The sequence below is a fragment of the Anguilla rostrata genome, chromosome 4 (genome assembly GCF_018555375.3).
Source record: "Anguilla rostrata isolate EN2019 chromosome 4, ASM1855537v3, whole genome shotgun sequence".
Lineage (NCBI taxonomy): Eukaryota > Metazoa > Chordata > Actinopteri > Anguilliformes > Anguillidae > Anguilla > Anguilla rostrata.
The window spans coordinates 33,843,821-33,859,402 of NC_057936.1; the positions used below are offsets into that span (position 1 = coordinate 33,843,821).

The 15,582-nt window shown below is 43.4% G+C and overlaps 2 protein-coding genes across 2 annotated transcripts; one reads left to right on the forward strand and one right to left on the reverse strand.

Moving 5' to 3' along the window:
• The first annotated feature begins 636 nt into the window (after positions 1-636).
• Positions 637-3,335, forward strand: fzd8a (frizzled class receptor 8a). Its single transcript, XM_064332336.1, has one exon. It carries the CDS (start codon positions 1,073-1,075, stop codon positions 2,828-2,830), a length of 1,758 nt encoding a protein of 585 aa, XP_064188406.1. The 5' UTR covers positions 637-1,072; the 3' UTR covers positions 2,831-3,335.
• A 2,896-nt stretch (positions 3,336-6,231) lies between these two features.
• On the reverse strand, positions 6,232-14,008 carry gjd4 (gap junction protein delta 4). Its single transcript, XM_064332337.1, has 2 exons — positions 13,504-14,008; positions 6,232-12,001 (listed from the first exon to the last, which is right to left on the reverse strand). Exons 1-2 carry the CDS (start codon positions 13,565-13,567, stop codon positions 10,812-10,814), a joined length of 1,254 nt encoding a protein of 417 aa, XP_064188407.1. The 5' UTR covers positions 13,568-14,008; the 3' UTR covers positions 6,232-10,811.
• Between the last annotated feature and the right edge of the window lie 1,574 nt (positions 14,009-15,582).

Here is a 15,582-nt window from a genome sequence, read left to right on the forward strand (position 1 = left end):
TTTAATAGAAATGTAATGAACGTGGACTTGTTCCCCCTTTAACCTAGATCCGACACGATTAACTGTTTATATAATTGTAATTTTCCATGCTACATTTATGGGAGATAGATTATGATAGGCAATGTTTTATTATTGGCTCCATTGTAAAGTGTAATGTGACATGTTTGTAAATGGAAAAAATGCGCAGTTTAAATACATTTTATTTATTTATTTATTTATTTATTTATTTATATGTTGTGTTTTCTTTATTTTATTATTAACTGCTAACTGGTACCAAGAATCATTACCTTAATATGCATCCGTTTTTGTTGTTTTTTTTTAACTGACCGAAGGTTAAAAAATAAAAATAAAATGTTAAAACTCTGCAGTCACCATTCTAATATTTTATTACCGAACGTTCTGGTACTGTGATGTGAGTAGTGTGTGGTCAATTTATTAAGCAATGGCAAAGTTAAGAAATACAAATAAATAATGTAGTGAATATGAGCAAATTACTTCAGAACAGAACTGAACCAATGTAACAAAACACCTTAAGAAAAATTGATTGACTTATCCTGTTACTCCGCCCCTGCCGTTCAATGATTAGACAACCAGGCGTGGGGGAGTGACTCCACCGCCTCCTCTATAAATATTCAAAGACCCGTTCTACAGCAGACCGTTTCGTTGGGAAGTAGTAAGATAGAAGCGCGCCGAGAATCTAGTGTAATTAAGCGGCGTCGGGTACCAACTTTAGACTTCCATCTCATCTGAAACGGACTAAATGAATCCACAGAAAAGCAAGCGGCTGTTCGAGGATTCTGTTTATCACACCAATTTAAAGGAAAGTAATCAGTACTCCGAGTCGCCAGCGTTTCCTCAGCCATTTTGACTGCACGCCTGGAGGCTATTTTTTCTCCTGCTCGTCCTCCGTGAGTATACACGGTTTGCAAATTTGTTGCAACTCCGTGCCAAATAAGTACAGCGAAATGGGTTCGCTGTCCAGAATCTAACTGGACTGGGCTCCTTAGCGAAACAAACAAAAGAGACTAAGCGTTGTTTCTTTGACAGAGGAGAGACCAGTCTCTCTTTAAGGATGGAGTGCTACCTGTTGGGGATATACCTGCTTCTTGCACTCGTTGTGTTACAGAGATCGAGCTGCACCACAGCCAAGGAGATAACATGCCAGGAGATATCCGTACCTCTTTGCAAAGGAATCGGCTACAACTACACCTACATGCCGAACCAGTTCAATCACGACACGCAGGACGAAGCTGGCCTGGAGGTGCATCAGTTCTGGCCTCTGGTGGAAATCCAGTGTTCTCCGGACCTGAAGTTCTTTCTCTGTAGCATGTATACTCCTATTTGCTTGGAGGACTACAAGAAGCCGCTGCCGCCTTGCCGAAGTGTGTGCGAGAGAGCTCGAGCAGGCTGTGCGCCTCTAATGAGACAGTACGGCTTTCCCTGGCCCGACAGGATGAAATGCGACTTGCTGCCAGTGCAAGGCACCCCAGACACACTTTGTATGGACTACAACAGAACCGATTCAACGACAGTTTCTCCGGTCCTATCAAAGCCCACAAATTATCCGGTTAAGCCATTTAATCCTCACAGAAACAAAAATGAACATGGTAGACCTGGTGTACCTGGTAGTAAACACAGACCGGCGGTTTCTCCTTGTGAGCCGGGCTGCCAGTGCCGCGAGCCCATGGTACAGGTAAACAGTGACCGACACCCGCTTTACAACCGAGTGAAGACCGGACAGATTCCGAACTGCGCAATGCCGTGCCATAACCCATATTTTACCCAGGACGAAAGAACGTTCACTGTTTTCTGGATTGGACTGTGGTCTGTGTTGTGTTTTGTCTCCACGTTCGCGACAGTGGCCACTTTTTTAATCGACATGGAGAGATTCAAGTACCCGGAGAGGCCCATCATTTTTCTCTCCGCTTGCTACATGTTTGTTTCTGTTGGTTATATTGTGCGACTAATTGCCGGTCACGAAAAGGTGGCATGCAACCGAGAGTATGACGTGGAGCATATTCACTACGAGACCACTGGCCCCGCGCTTTGTACCGTTGTTTTTCTCCTGATATACTTTTTCGGCATGGCAAGTTCTATCTGGTGGGTGATTTTGTCACTGACTTGGTTCCTGGCCGCCGGTATGAAGTGGGGTAACGAGGCTATTGCAAGTTACTCTCAGTATTTTCACCTGGCTGCATGGCTTATCCCGAGCATGAAATCCATTGCGGTTTTGGCACTGAGCTCAGTGGATGGGGACCCTGTGGCTGGAATCTGCTATGTTGGCAATCAGAATTTGGACAATCTTAGAGGTTTCGTCTTGGCGCCATTGGTCATCTATTTGTTTATCGGCACAATGTTCCTTTTAGCGGGATTTGTTTCACTGTTTAGGATCCGGAGTGTCATCAAGCAAGGAGGGACGAAAACGGACAAGCTTGAAAAACTGATGATTAGGATAGGGATTTTTACAGTGCTTTACACTGTACCTGCAACAATCATAGTTGCGTGTTACTTTTATGAACAGCACAACAGGCAGACTTGGGAGATTACACACAACTGCCACTGCCTGTTGGAACAGGGGCTCAATAAACCGGACTACGCTGTCTTCATGTTGAAGTACTTTATGTGCCTTCTCGTGGGCATCACATCGGGGGTGTGGATTTGGTCTGGGAAAACGCTGGAGTCCTGGCGAACCTTTTGCACAAGGTGTTGCTGGGGCAGCAAAGGCACGAGCGGGTCCATGTACAGTGACGTTAGTACAGGACTGACTTGGAGATCGGGTACAGCGAGCTCAGTGTCTTGCCCCAAACAGATGCCATTGTCGCAGGTTTGAAGAAAGCCCGTGGGCGGCGAATTGCGCTGAGAATTTCTGTCCTGCTAATTACCACACTAATAAACTTTCTCCAGGAGTTCTATTAGACAGGAGTATAGGAACCGGTTTGATCAATTAGCAACACTGAATTCAACCCATTTATATGCACATGACTAGCAATGGGTCGCTCATTGGAAAGTACAGGGCATTGTCATTTCCTGGCTTCGAGCACAGAAGCAGTTGTTTTTACTTGGTGTTCCTCTCAGCAAACGTGGTATTGTTTAACCCTAAAAAGTGTCAACAATCATTATCAAAGATGGTCGAATTAAGCCTTAATGTCTTAGTACCCAAATATTATACGGGTTTTTATTGCAAAATGTATTTATATAATTATTATGTACAAACTTGTAAATTGTGTATAGATTGAAATTTATAGGATATTGTAAATATGTATAAAGTGTAGATGTCACTTTGTGAGAACAAATATGACTTTATTTTGACAATAAAACCATTTTTGATAAATGTACATTCACGTGTAAATTATTTGTTTTAGAAAATTCATAACTTCTGTCACATGGTTGGGGTTTTTTTATTTTAAGAAGGAATTCTGCAATCTTGGGAATAACACCAATTGTTTGCGAGTATAACTTGTTTTTTTATCGAAAACCTTGACCTGCCTTTTTGGCGGTGGCTCAGCACTAATCGGGAGTGGTCTTTGACAAGTACCATTTAGTTGACAAAAGAGAGATTATTTGGTTTAACCGTTTTATACACCAACTGTTCTCTGCAAAATTTAATGCTCAATATTATGTCCAGTCTGCGCCTTTGAACCTTCGTTAAAGTTAATTTATTAAAGAATCCGTTTGACCCATGTGTGTTTTTAGAAGTTTTCAAGGGCTACTTTCGGAAGATTTCAGCGGCTGTCTTTATATTGTCGACGGAGCTGCAAGGGTTCGGGCAGAAACAATATTGCAATGGCCATTAAAGCCCCATTAAAGGTCTGGTTCGCGTAATCCCCCTTAAGAAGAACCGTTTTGTAAGACAATTGTTTTAAAAGCTGTGGTCTTGTCCCCTAATTGTTCTGAAATACTGTGGTGCGTTTTTTTTAATTTTTGTTTAAAACAAACACCTGTTTGCGTTTTCATCTCCTTGCATTGTACATTATCCTGGATCGTAAGGGTTCAAGTTTTAAACTGAGTAATTTGGAGGGCGGTATATGTAGGCATGGTTATTAAGATGTCAGTCAAATGTAGTGGACAACTGCCTACTCAGTTCAAGATAATAACCCCCGTTCGGCCTGGCTACTGTTTCGAAGTCGCACGTGTCAACCACTGCACTTAAATCCCAGTAATCAAGCATGGGCAATGGCCAAAACCAATAGCCTCCAATCAAGTTTATAGTGCATCTAAAAATGTCAATAAGCTCAAACCAATAATACAAACCAATTGTAGGCTACTCAAAAAGCTTGATCCTCCTTCAGCTCTGTGTCTTTTGGTTAACAAATAAATTGTTTACTGCGATATTGTCGATGGTCAGTATCTTCGTAATAGGTAGGATTATACAAGTTGATTACATTTTATTATTATTAGCCTATTATTTTTATTTTGCAGTAGCTTTATAATATTATATGTACCAGGGCTTATTAGATCTTATCCAGTTTTCATTTCGTTAGAGTAAGGTTGTCCACAGTTCTGCACATCAGAGTATTTGGAAACAGTCAAACAGACTTGAAGTCCAAATCCCCACAAGCCACAATTTGCATTATCCTTTGCTTTGTGACCATGAATTTTAAACGGAATAAAATTGCAGAACCAAGGTAGAAATGTGCAATTAGTCAAGGCTATGCTTGTTTTCAACAACACATTTTTTGCAATATGCGATGACCTCCAAGAACAAAGTCGGGTGTTACTGTTTAACCAACTTGATGTGGGGGTACGAATAATTTCTGTCACGTATTTTAAGATCGCGTGTTAACGCAGATTTAGAGAACACTATGTCTTAGAATTTCTACACGCATATTCACTTTTTGCAGTAACTTGTTTACTTTACGTTTACTTTACTTTGCGTCCGTTACACTTGCATTTGCAATGCATTTGAGACTTGGTGGAGAATGTAATTTTTATCATTCACAATGCTGTGAAACTTTCGCAGGGGAAATGTGGAATTTAACTTGAATACCGGGGTTAATTTGCTCCCTGTGTTACAATCCAAATACATCTGTGCAGGTCGCCTTGAGGTAGCCTAGAGGCAGATTTGCTGAAAAGGTTTGAATTACTACTGCCATCTGGTGGCTACAATAAGCTGTTTGTCGTCCTATCAGGTTTTTGTTAGACAAGTTACCACGATTAAGATAGGGAAACGGAAATCGTGTAGGTATAACAGTAAAAAAAAAAAAACTGCGAACGTAAGGTTCGGCATGGACATGTAATTTGTCAGGGCCAAAGTTACTGCTGGCTGGACTAAGTAAAGTGTCACCACGCCAAAGATTTAATGAACAAAGGAAATGCACGAGGATGTAAAGCACTATCCCGACCTGTGGTAAACGTGTTTTCTATTTGACGATGCCAGTCTGTACACAATCTCACGGTTGTTTATATTGGGGTCTTAAATAAACCAGTGTTGTTAATTGATTTCTTGTGTCATCAATTCCTGCAGCATTTGTATTTCACTGATGTATGTACTGTTTAATTCAGGTATGAAATGCAGGTGAATGAACACTTGGTACCCCTGTACCTTTACATCGTTTGACACACTCAAGCAGCAGTGGCTACCGTCAAAATTATTTTAGGCTCACGATCATCCAAATGTGAGAACTTTGCTTTCTACTGTCAATACCCTTGTATTACACCATCAATAGATTGTCGATTGAGAGCTCAACTAAAGGAATTTCCCACATGTTCAACAAGCCGAAAACACTTTTTTAATATACTGGCGTGATTGACCCGCAGTAAAGTACATTCTATCCACACACTCGCGGACGAATTCTGACAGCCAACAGCCATCAAATATTAATCGGCCCGATGGAGTGAAACAAGGCAAGGCTGCCGGGCGATGGATGGGGTCATGCCTATTCATGCCATCGATCCAGCGGCAGCGTGTGGTTTTCATCCTTGCATTCGGCAACGAAAGCCAGCCCTGCCCCGTCCCTGTTCAGAAGGGGGTGCTGCTCTTAGTTCTCCGCATAGCCTGCATCTGTTCACATCCCTGCACACCCGAGACGATACGATTCAGACCAGATTTCCCCTGAAGCAGGGCCAGATGAATAACCCTCTTTCAAGCACCCTGGAAAAGGTTATTATTCTGCATACGAGATACTTCCATTTATACTGGTGACTGATAACAGTATGCCTGTCGCATGTCAGTTTCAGTTTATTAGTTCAGATTTTAGACAGGCTAAAATGCGTGCAAGCGTCACTCCTGATTTTATCATTGGTTGTAATGGTCGATATCCAGAACAGAGCACAAATTGTCATGATTTTCTGATTTTATGTTAATTTGTTTTTTTGTGTGTGTGCATGCGTGTGTGTGTGCATGTTTCTGAAGAGAAGCTATGAAATTCTTTCAGAAGCTAGCATTGCTGGAACATTATTATTCATGCATTATTTTTAATTTACACTATAATGGAGAGCAAACTGAATTTCATGAACATGACCAGTGTTCTGACTGTAGTACATCTCTAGATATAGACTTTGGGTGTTAATGTTGTAAAAGGTTGATCGAGGCCACAGAAATCAAGGATATCATCAGTTGCAAAACTTCAGTGGTCTATTTTAATACTTAGGGATATGCTTTTCATTGCAGAGGAAACTGTTTTACATTATTTTCAAGTCAATCAAATAGGGATGTGAGAAAATAAACAGAAGTAAAATGTAAAAATGTATTGCAATATAAAGCTATCACTTAAGGCATAAAAGTTTGAAACCTGTCCCTGCCTATCATGCATAGTCCCTTTATCCACACACCAGAATGTATGGGTGAGACGTAGTTAAAACACTGTCTACCCTGCACAAACCTTGCAGGCTGGTAAAGTTCTTAGCTGTTTTGTGGTGGGACCCTACACCTCTTGGGTGGGTGGTGAGTTGGGGGAGGTGAGTTGGGGGATGCTGCTGCTGGTGGTAGGCAGCGTTGGTGTTGTTGGTCAAATCAAAACTAATTGCCATCCCTGTAAACTGCTTTGTCAAGCAAATGGGTTATTAGGAACCAGTGGGGTGGTGCAAAACCAGTTGGCCTGCCAGAACAATAGCAATCTGACTGATTTCCAGGCCAATAGAATTTCCTTTGAATAAATGTCAATACAAATGACGGGCCTCCGACTGCTCGGCAACAATGAACCTGCCGTGGACAAGGGCTGAATGGTGTACTGCCTCTTTTCAGGGTTCCCATGCTATACCACATCCCTCCCCCAACCCCCCCTCCCCCCGTGCACAAGGAACACTGCGTTCTGTCTGTCTGTGGGTGACTCACTGATACAGACAAAAGAATCATGTTTCCTTTTGAGGAAGCCTTCACTTTTTATCTCCTGACTGAGCTGTTTCCCAGCCACTGCCACTGCACTTCAGGCTTTGTGACACCAGGGGGCACCGTGTGCTCTGCACTGTGTGGCGTGGGAAGGCACTCCTCTCCTCGGTGTTCCACTGTGCCCTGTAAAGTTCTCCTTTCATGACAGCTGATCTGAGATCAGTGGGGAGAAGAGTGGAGGGTCCCTAACAGAAGAGGAAAAGGAACAGTCTTAAACAGTGATTGGGCTGCCTGTTGGTTGAGGGATAGCTGCTTCATCTATTAACAGACAATAATATGCTTATTGTTACAGTATACTTGCCATAAGGACACATAAAGTGTGATGTAATTTGAACAATGTCATTTGTTTATGGTTTTATAAGAGTGCTTCAGAGCTGTAAGATTCATTTTATGAAGTGTACCATAAATTGTGTTTTCTGCTTTAGTCATGTTTAGTCCAATCTTGGGGGAAAGTGATATTGAATACAATTTTGACAAATAATGTGGATAAAATACTGGTATCTTATTGTGATCAAAGTGCTGTTGATAGGCTGTTAACAACCCTGAGTCACAGGAAGGTTACCAATCATTCTGCCCTAAATGCTCCTTTACACAATTGTGCCACTAGAGGGGAGTGTATCTTTTTAGTTATTTAGTTAGTTTTGCTATTTTTCACAATTGGTAAAACATATTGCACTCAGAAACTGAGAACTATAAAAAACAGACCTTATCTATGTGTATATAAAAAAGGAAACTTAACTGTTAAATGTATTGTCTTGCATTTTACTAACATTAAAAGCTATGAACACAAAACTTATATTAGTACCTGCAAAAAGAAAGTTATGGGCTCATAGACATAAAACAGAAACACTTTGGACAGCATTGCTTAATTGAGTGATTGTGCTATTGAACAGTTGAGGATGAGACTGATTTAAATTTTGTTGTTGTTGTTTTTTAATTGTTGAAGATGTTTTATATCATTGGATGACTATTGTGTACTGCCTCAGATAAGATGGCATGGGAATCTATATTTTCACGGCATTATTATTATTTTATTAAAACAGCATTATGCCTTATATTATTATAATTGTCTAACTTTATATTATTGTTGGATTTTCACAAAGTACACCATATAAATTGCAATGCCTTTCTCAAAAAATATTAAAAATGCAACAAAGAAATTAAATATAGGTACATCACAGAAACATAAACAATCACGTATCTGTTTTATGAGCAATAGCTTGCGGTCTTATTTAGTGAATATGCATTATATACTAGAGATTAAAAAAAGAAAAATTATAAAATAGGTTATCATACCATAATAATTCCAAAATAAACTAGAAAACATTTGAACCCAGAAAGGTCTTGCAAGATTGAAACAAGTGTTATCAAGGCAGCCTGGCTCCTGTATAAATTGCTATTTAAGACAACCACCATTTTAAAAGAATTCAATGAACAAAGCATTTTCCTTCACATAATATACAGTACCGGCCAAAAGTATTAGGACATCTGGAGTTAAAAAAAAAAAAAGTCAAACTGTAACTATAATCTTCTGGTCTAAAAGGATGTTTATCTGCAAAAAAGCCCTTGCTATGTGCTGTTAACAAAAAAAGTCTGCAGTTGGCCAAGAACCATCATTGTTGCTGTTTCACTGTAGTTAGGGCAACTGGTTTCTCTTTAGCTGCATTGAGTTCTTCCTGTAGTTGTGGAGCAATTTTACAATGGTTTCTTTTGTTAGACACCACAAGATATTTATCTACTGTTACTTGATCTTCTTGGTCTTCTCCTGTTTATATTATTGCTCATCAGTTGGATTTTTCTGAATGTATACTGAACACTGCACCTGGACATCTTGAGCTTTTTTGCAATATCTCACAGGGAATTACCTTGCCACAACATATTTACTTGGCTAAGGCCTTCTTCTTTGTCATATTTCTTGCAGCTTTAGTGCCTATTTTACTCACACTGCAGGCCAATGGTATTAGGCTACCTGTGGTAATGTAGATAAGATTTCAGTTTAATTACCCATTGTCGGACCTCCCATTATCCATTTGCAAAACGATTGGATAGACTTCCAATAATTTGTTTAATTGAAATTAAAGCCAAAGGAAGCATCAGATTATTTTTCAGTCAAACTGTTATTGTAGGTAGAAATAGAAAAAATGTTTATACTTTTTGTTATTCAATACATGCACATATATCAACTGAATTCTTCTGTACCTAAGGTTTTTTAAAAGAAAATCACTGGTGGCCCAATACTTTTGGTCTGTACTGTATATCTGATATCAAAAATTCTGTTTCCACCGGTCTGAACTGACAATAAACTGAAGACAGTGAAGAGAAACAGTACTTTGGCTGCAGCATCTGAAATCTTCTAGAAAACAACTAGTATGTTAACGAAGATAATGCTTCAGTGTTTTTAGAGACCTGACATTATCATGAATATAGCCCCTGTAATCTCAGCAGATGATGGTAATCATGTTTCTGCTGTTGAAAAGTAATGGAATACACATTGATACACAGTAATAATACAATTTGCTGATGATACAACTTCAGCCAATTGCACAAAAGTCCTTCCCCACAATAACAACTGCAATTTCTCATCATTTAAAACCTTGCCATTTTTGAAAATTAAGAAATTAAAATGATTAAGCGCAAGTAAAACATCTTCTTGAAACATTCATACTAGTACAATATTCATAAAATATTCATTGCTGTTTCTTCTGACTGACACAACTTTGACTCAAATAAAAAACAAAATTGTAGGGCATTCAGAAAGGTAATTTGGCAGAGGCGAAATGAATACCACGATGTCTGGCATCCCACAGCTTGAAGGGCAGATATCGAGGCAGTCTCCCCTTACAGCTGAACGGTTGCGCTCTATTTTCGTTGTCATATATGTCTAAAGCACACTCCTTAATCCCCCTGGGTCCTTAAAATAGTGTGACAAGCCAGCTCCATAAATACTGAGCATGCTCTGGCAGTAATTGCTTAGGGAGCTGGTGTCCACCAGGAGATGGCCTGTCCTTGATGGCAAAGGGCTCTGCTCAGTTCTGCGGGGCGCTAAGGCTGTGGAACAAGCCGTCCCTCACCCAGGACGCCTGCTTCACGCGAGGCTCAGCCCAGGTTCACAGGGTTCCGTGTGCTGGCCCTCGCCCCAGGGCCCGGGTCCACAGAACCGGTATGGGGCCTGGTGTCTGGGCAACAAGGGGCCCGACCTTGTTTGCTGACCCGGTGACAGAGCTGACCCGGGCTTATGACTCAGAGAACAGCTGAGGCTCATAACAGTTGCTATGGCGAAGGTCAGGACAGCCGTCTGTCACTCCAGGTAGCCATTTTCCGGGACGTACAGTACAGGACACTGCCTCAGAGGGGAATTCACCTCACGGCGCATACTTCCGTATTACTCCAGCCTCAGCACTGCAGGTTCTGGCTCAATGCACATGTTTCAACAACCCCCTGTTCAGTACTGAAACTCTGCATAGTACTGAGCCAGCAGTGCTGCTCACACCCACTCAGACCTCTTCTCCTGCATGTCGCTGCTGTTGGACTGCAGCTCTGAGGCCAGCTCCACCAGAGTGTACTGGCCCACCCTCCGACCGCACAGCTCCGGGGTGGGCGGGGCCGCGGCCTTGTCCCGCCGGGGGGGCGGGGGCGGCTTCAGGCGGCTGTGCTTGCAGACGCGGATGGACCGCGGCGTCCCCCTGGCGTCGGTCGGGCAGAGCGGGGCGTCGCTGCCCTCGCGTTCGGGCGCATCCTCCTGGGCCTGCACGTACACGTTGTTGCCGTTGGCGTTGGCGCCGTTGCCTGGCAGCGGCAGCGGCGGCGGTGGAGGCGGGAAACCGTCGCAGGCGGCGGTCTGGCGGCCGGGCGCCTCCAGGTGGACGGACGCCGCCTCGTCGGTGCTGGACTTGCTGGCCGCCCTCTTGCGGAAGGCGGCGGAGGTCACGAGGTCGCGGGCGAGCGGGAGCGGGAGCTCCGCCCCCACGCTCCTCCCGCTCGGGGGCGAGAGGTAGTACTGCTCCTCCTCGTACGGCTTCTCCACCACCGTCTTGCTCCCGCTCCTCTGCTGGACCGACCACTCGATGGCGCAGACGAGGTCGGCGAAGTTGAGCAGGAAGGACAGGGCGCTCACCGCCAGCATGAAGTTGAGCATGACCGTCTTCTCCGTGGGCCGGGAGATGTAGCAGTCCACGGTGGTGGTGCAGGGCGCCTGCTGGCACAGGAACTGCTTGGGGATGTGGAAGCCGAACAGGTAGTAGTGCGCCACGCCGAAGCCGGCCTCCAGCACCATGCGCAGCAGCAGGTGGACCACGTAGGCGGCCGTGAAGCTGCGGGCCCCGTCCCTCTCCGTCCCGCTCGGAGAGGCGGCCTTCCCGCCAGGCTCCTGCCGGGCCTTGTACGGGGGCGCGGCTTTGGCCCTGCCGGGGGCGCGGCCCTCCGCGGCGAGGCCCCGGGACACTTTGTGGACGACGTGGACCACGAACACCAGGTAGGGCAGGCAGAGCGTGGTGAGCTGCACCAGCCAGAACCTGAAGAGGGAGAGCGGGGAGAAGACGTCGTAGCACACGTTGGCGCAGCCCGGCTGGATGGTGTTGCAGACGAAGCGCTCCTGCTCGTCCTGGTACAGGGGGTACCCCGCCAGCAGGAGCACCAGGACCCTCAGCAGGACCATCAGCACCAGCCAGATCTTCCCTATCCGACCCAATCACAAATAGAGATATTCAGGCACACTCCCATGGTCAGTCGATAACACGCACGTGGACATTCAGTTACACATTTCCCTATCTGAGCCAATCACGGACATAGTGACATTCAGGTACACTTCCCTGACTGAGCCAATCACAGTCACAGAGACATTCAGGCGCACATGCTTCACACGCTTCAGAAGCATTTTCAAGGACAGAGACAGCGGCCAGCCAGGAAGCTCTTGGTTTAATGCCCCCCCCCCCCCCCCCCATACCCTGAGGATGTACAAAATGAAAGGCAACACACTGCGCCTCCCTTGAATTTCTTTTACTGTTAGTGACATGCCCCAACATTTGCATAGAGTGCTTCCCCAGACCGCCTTCGAGACACATCAAAGTCAAAGAGGAGTTCATTTTATCTTTTTCATGAGACCTACTTTAAAGGCAGATTCAGTCCAACAATCAGACCCCGTTGCTTTTTGTTAAATTTTAATTTCCCCCTCATTTGTGGCTGTTCAGATTGATTATGATCATGAACGTACAGAAATGATCGTTTTTGTCTCTGTTTAAACGAGTGAGTGCCCTTTAGCATAATGGCTGTTTGCCTTTGGGAACTTTTTACAATAAGCACCTTGCTGCGAGACTGCGGTTTTTTAAATGTTCCTTTGAAACAAAACACCTGACAGACTCGAACATTTTCAACTCAATATCTTGAAAGGAATGTTTCAAAAATATATGAAAGATTCTCCCTGGTGCATCACATGTTTAAAGTGGCCTTTTGAATTTTCACAGCAGACCTTTCGCAGTGGAGTCACTAAGCAATGTTTTTATGAGTATTGTAATTTCCCCTGTGTATTCTGTTAACTGAGTTTTCTTAAAATATTGATATATTTCATAGCGTCTAAAGAGAATGTTTTCTGGTAATCCTACTTTCCAAGCCTTATGCATTAAAACCATTTTTGTTAATAGCTAAAATATTAAGTACATTGAACTACCCTTTAAAACAAAAAGAGCCTTGACCTTAATCTTTAAAGTATCAACTAAGTCCAAGGATAATGGAATATTCCAAGAACTCCAAATTGCTATGCTATAGGTAGAGTATCTACTTAAGCTCAAACTTAATGCTGCACTAGGTAAGATTCAGTTTCTTCTTCACAAAGTGATATGGCAGAAAGACCCATGTAATTTCACTCTCCTTTGGGGTGTCAATTCAAAGCTACAACAGTCGTAATTGGGATTTTCTTTGGTGATGAGTGGGCTCATTGCAAACAGTAAATGTGTATCGTACTGACAAAAAAAGCAAGGCAAAATCATTCATGATGCAGTATGTACACCAGAACAGAAATGCCCATACACATACGTACTAGCTATGATCAAAAGTAATTTAATGTAGTGATGCAATTATCTTATTGTGGATTTCACATAATTACTGGGTGTCAGTATGACTGTTGCAAAATGTGAAATGACAGTCTCGTTTGATGTGCAGTGGCGTGTGGTCAGAATACGCACCCACAATGGTGATGTTGTGGTTCAGAGCGAGGAAGAGGACCTCAGCGGTGCTCTGTCTCCCCATGCTGCAGGCGCAGACCTCCAGGACAGCGGTAGCCGCGCCGCGGGCTAAGCTCTTAGGTTACCGGGACGGTGGCCGCCTGGGTCGAGCGAGAAGAGGCGGCAGGCTTACGGGAGCAGGTGATAAGTCAGGTGACACAAAGACCTCTGGGAACGAAAACCACGGACTCCGAGCCCTGTCGTACCGCCGCCCTTTTTTTCCGTAAGGTGTACCCAGGACTGAACCCCCAGTTCAGGAGAACACCCCCTCCCTCCGAAAAACTGCTCCCGTCTTAGCTCTCTGCTTCTTTGTCTCCCCTCTCTTCTAGTAACAACTGCTCTCAGACAACAGAAGACAGGAGACGTGAGCCCCATTGTGGCTATTCTTACTGTCCAACGGCATGTGAGCATCCTGGCATTGCTGAGATATTTTGGGGCCTGTTGTCCTTGCAGGAGAATAGCAAGCCTCCGGATTACTCATTAAATTCAGGTATTAAGTTCTCACAGACAATGGAAAATATTCAATGCTGAATGACTCAACGAGTGTCTGACACAAGCCTCTCTGTATAATTACAATCTTCATGTCTTTTGAAATATTTCCATGCAGCATTCGATTGATCAATAACAAAATCTGAAACACAGATGGATGCTTATAATATCAAGCAAATGTTGAAAAGTCTGGTCCTTAAAACCCACACCCCAAAAAATCCAATAATGTTTGGCAAGTTAGACACAGGCAGAGAAGTCATTAAAATGTCACTCAGCTAGTTTCATGGCTCAGGATTGGCAAACGGTATGGGCATTAAGCCATTGATATGCATTTAGCTGATGGCCACCGCAGCATCGCTAGGTTACAAGTGGACCAAGTGGCAGAGTGGGTGATTATCGGACCCAGAATTCCCTGTGGATGCCGCTTTTTGGAGAGACAACTGGGCATCCAAGTAAACATGCAGCGTGCCCCACTAATGTGCCGAGATTTATGGTTGTTGAAATGAGTAAATGCCCAGCAATAATCACTCAGGGAGCTTATAAAGGGCTCAAACAATATTACATAACCAAGCAACCTGCGCCGCTTAGCCAACAGCTGAATTGTAGGGATTGCTCATAGTGTGTAGCAGAACCTTGGTGCTAGCAGCACACGCAGCGCAACAGAAATGATTTATAAGTGAGAACTCTATTGTCACCAGGGTGAGCGCTTTAAAGCTATGGTTGACATCGCTGAAATGCACAGTGAATGAGGTCTCTTTGTGTGACACAATTACCAGTACCTTGATTGTGTAATTATGGTTGTCTAATGTGTGCATAGACTATCTGCTCAGGCTTGGTGATTTGTTGCTGATAGTCAATAGACGCAATTAGATTTGTTTTGACTAGCAGAGCCACATAGCTGTCGTGATTTACAGACCAGCGTTAGAGTATGCACTGTTAAAATACGAAATATCAGTCCCGCGGTTCCGTACACAGTTACTGGGCTGCACAAGTTATATGCGAACTGACAGGTGAATAAACCTCCTGTGTTATCCTGTATGTGGAGTGTCAGATTAGCCATTCAAGGCCAGAGTGGTGCTGGAGCTGTGGGTGGCTCTGAGACAGGAGTGTTGACAGATAACAACAACAACAGCACGCACAGAAAAATCACTTAATACGCTATCACCACCTACGCATACACAAACAATTATCCATGCATGCACACACCTATTGGGCCTTTTTTTATTAATCACTAATAGGAATGGTGCAAACTTAATATCTGGTATGTCATATTTCTAACCACACACTATACACACTTTATCTACAGAAAAGAGGTGTGAGGATGGTTTTGTTTCCATTAGACTACAAAAAATGACTCAGCCCTGTTAACAAAACAAAACGCTGGAGCTGAAAATCAACTGACGAGCAAGGTAATTACTACTTGAAATATTAAATGAAAAATCTGGGTTAATGCATCAGATTAAACATAGTCTTTAGAGCTAATATGGCAATGTGGATATAGCTAGAGGTTTCTTTTCTTTTTCTTTTTTGCTTTGTGTAGGCAGATCAAAT

Coding starts and splice junctions, on each gene's coding strand:
- fzd8a (XM_064332336.1), top strand. CDS start 1,073: ATGGAGTGCTACCTGTTGGGGATATACCTGCTTCTTGCACTCGTTGTG.
- gjd4 (XM_064332337.1), bottom strand. CDS start 13,567: ATGGGGAGACAGAGCACCGCTGAGGTCCTCTTCCTCGCTCTGAACCAC. Junction 12,002..13,503: donor CCACAACATCACCATTGTGG/GTGCGTATTCTG, acceptor TGGGTCGGATAG/GGAAGATCTGGCTGGTGCTG.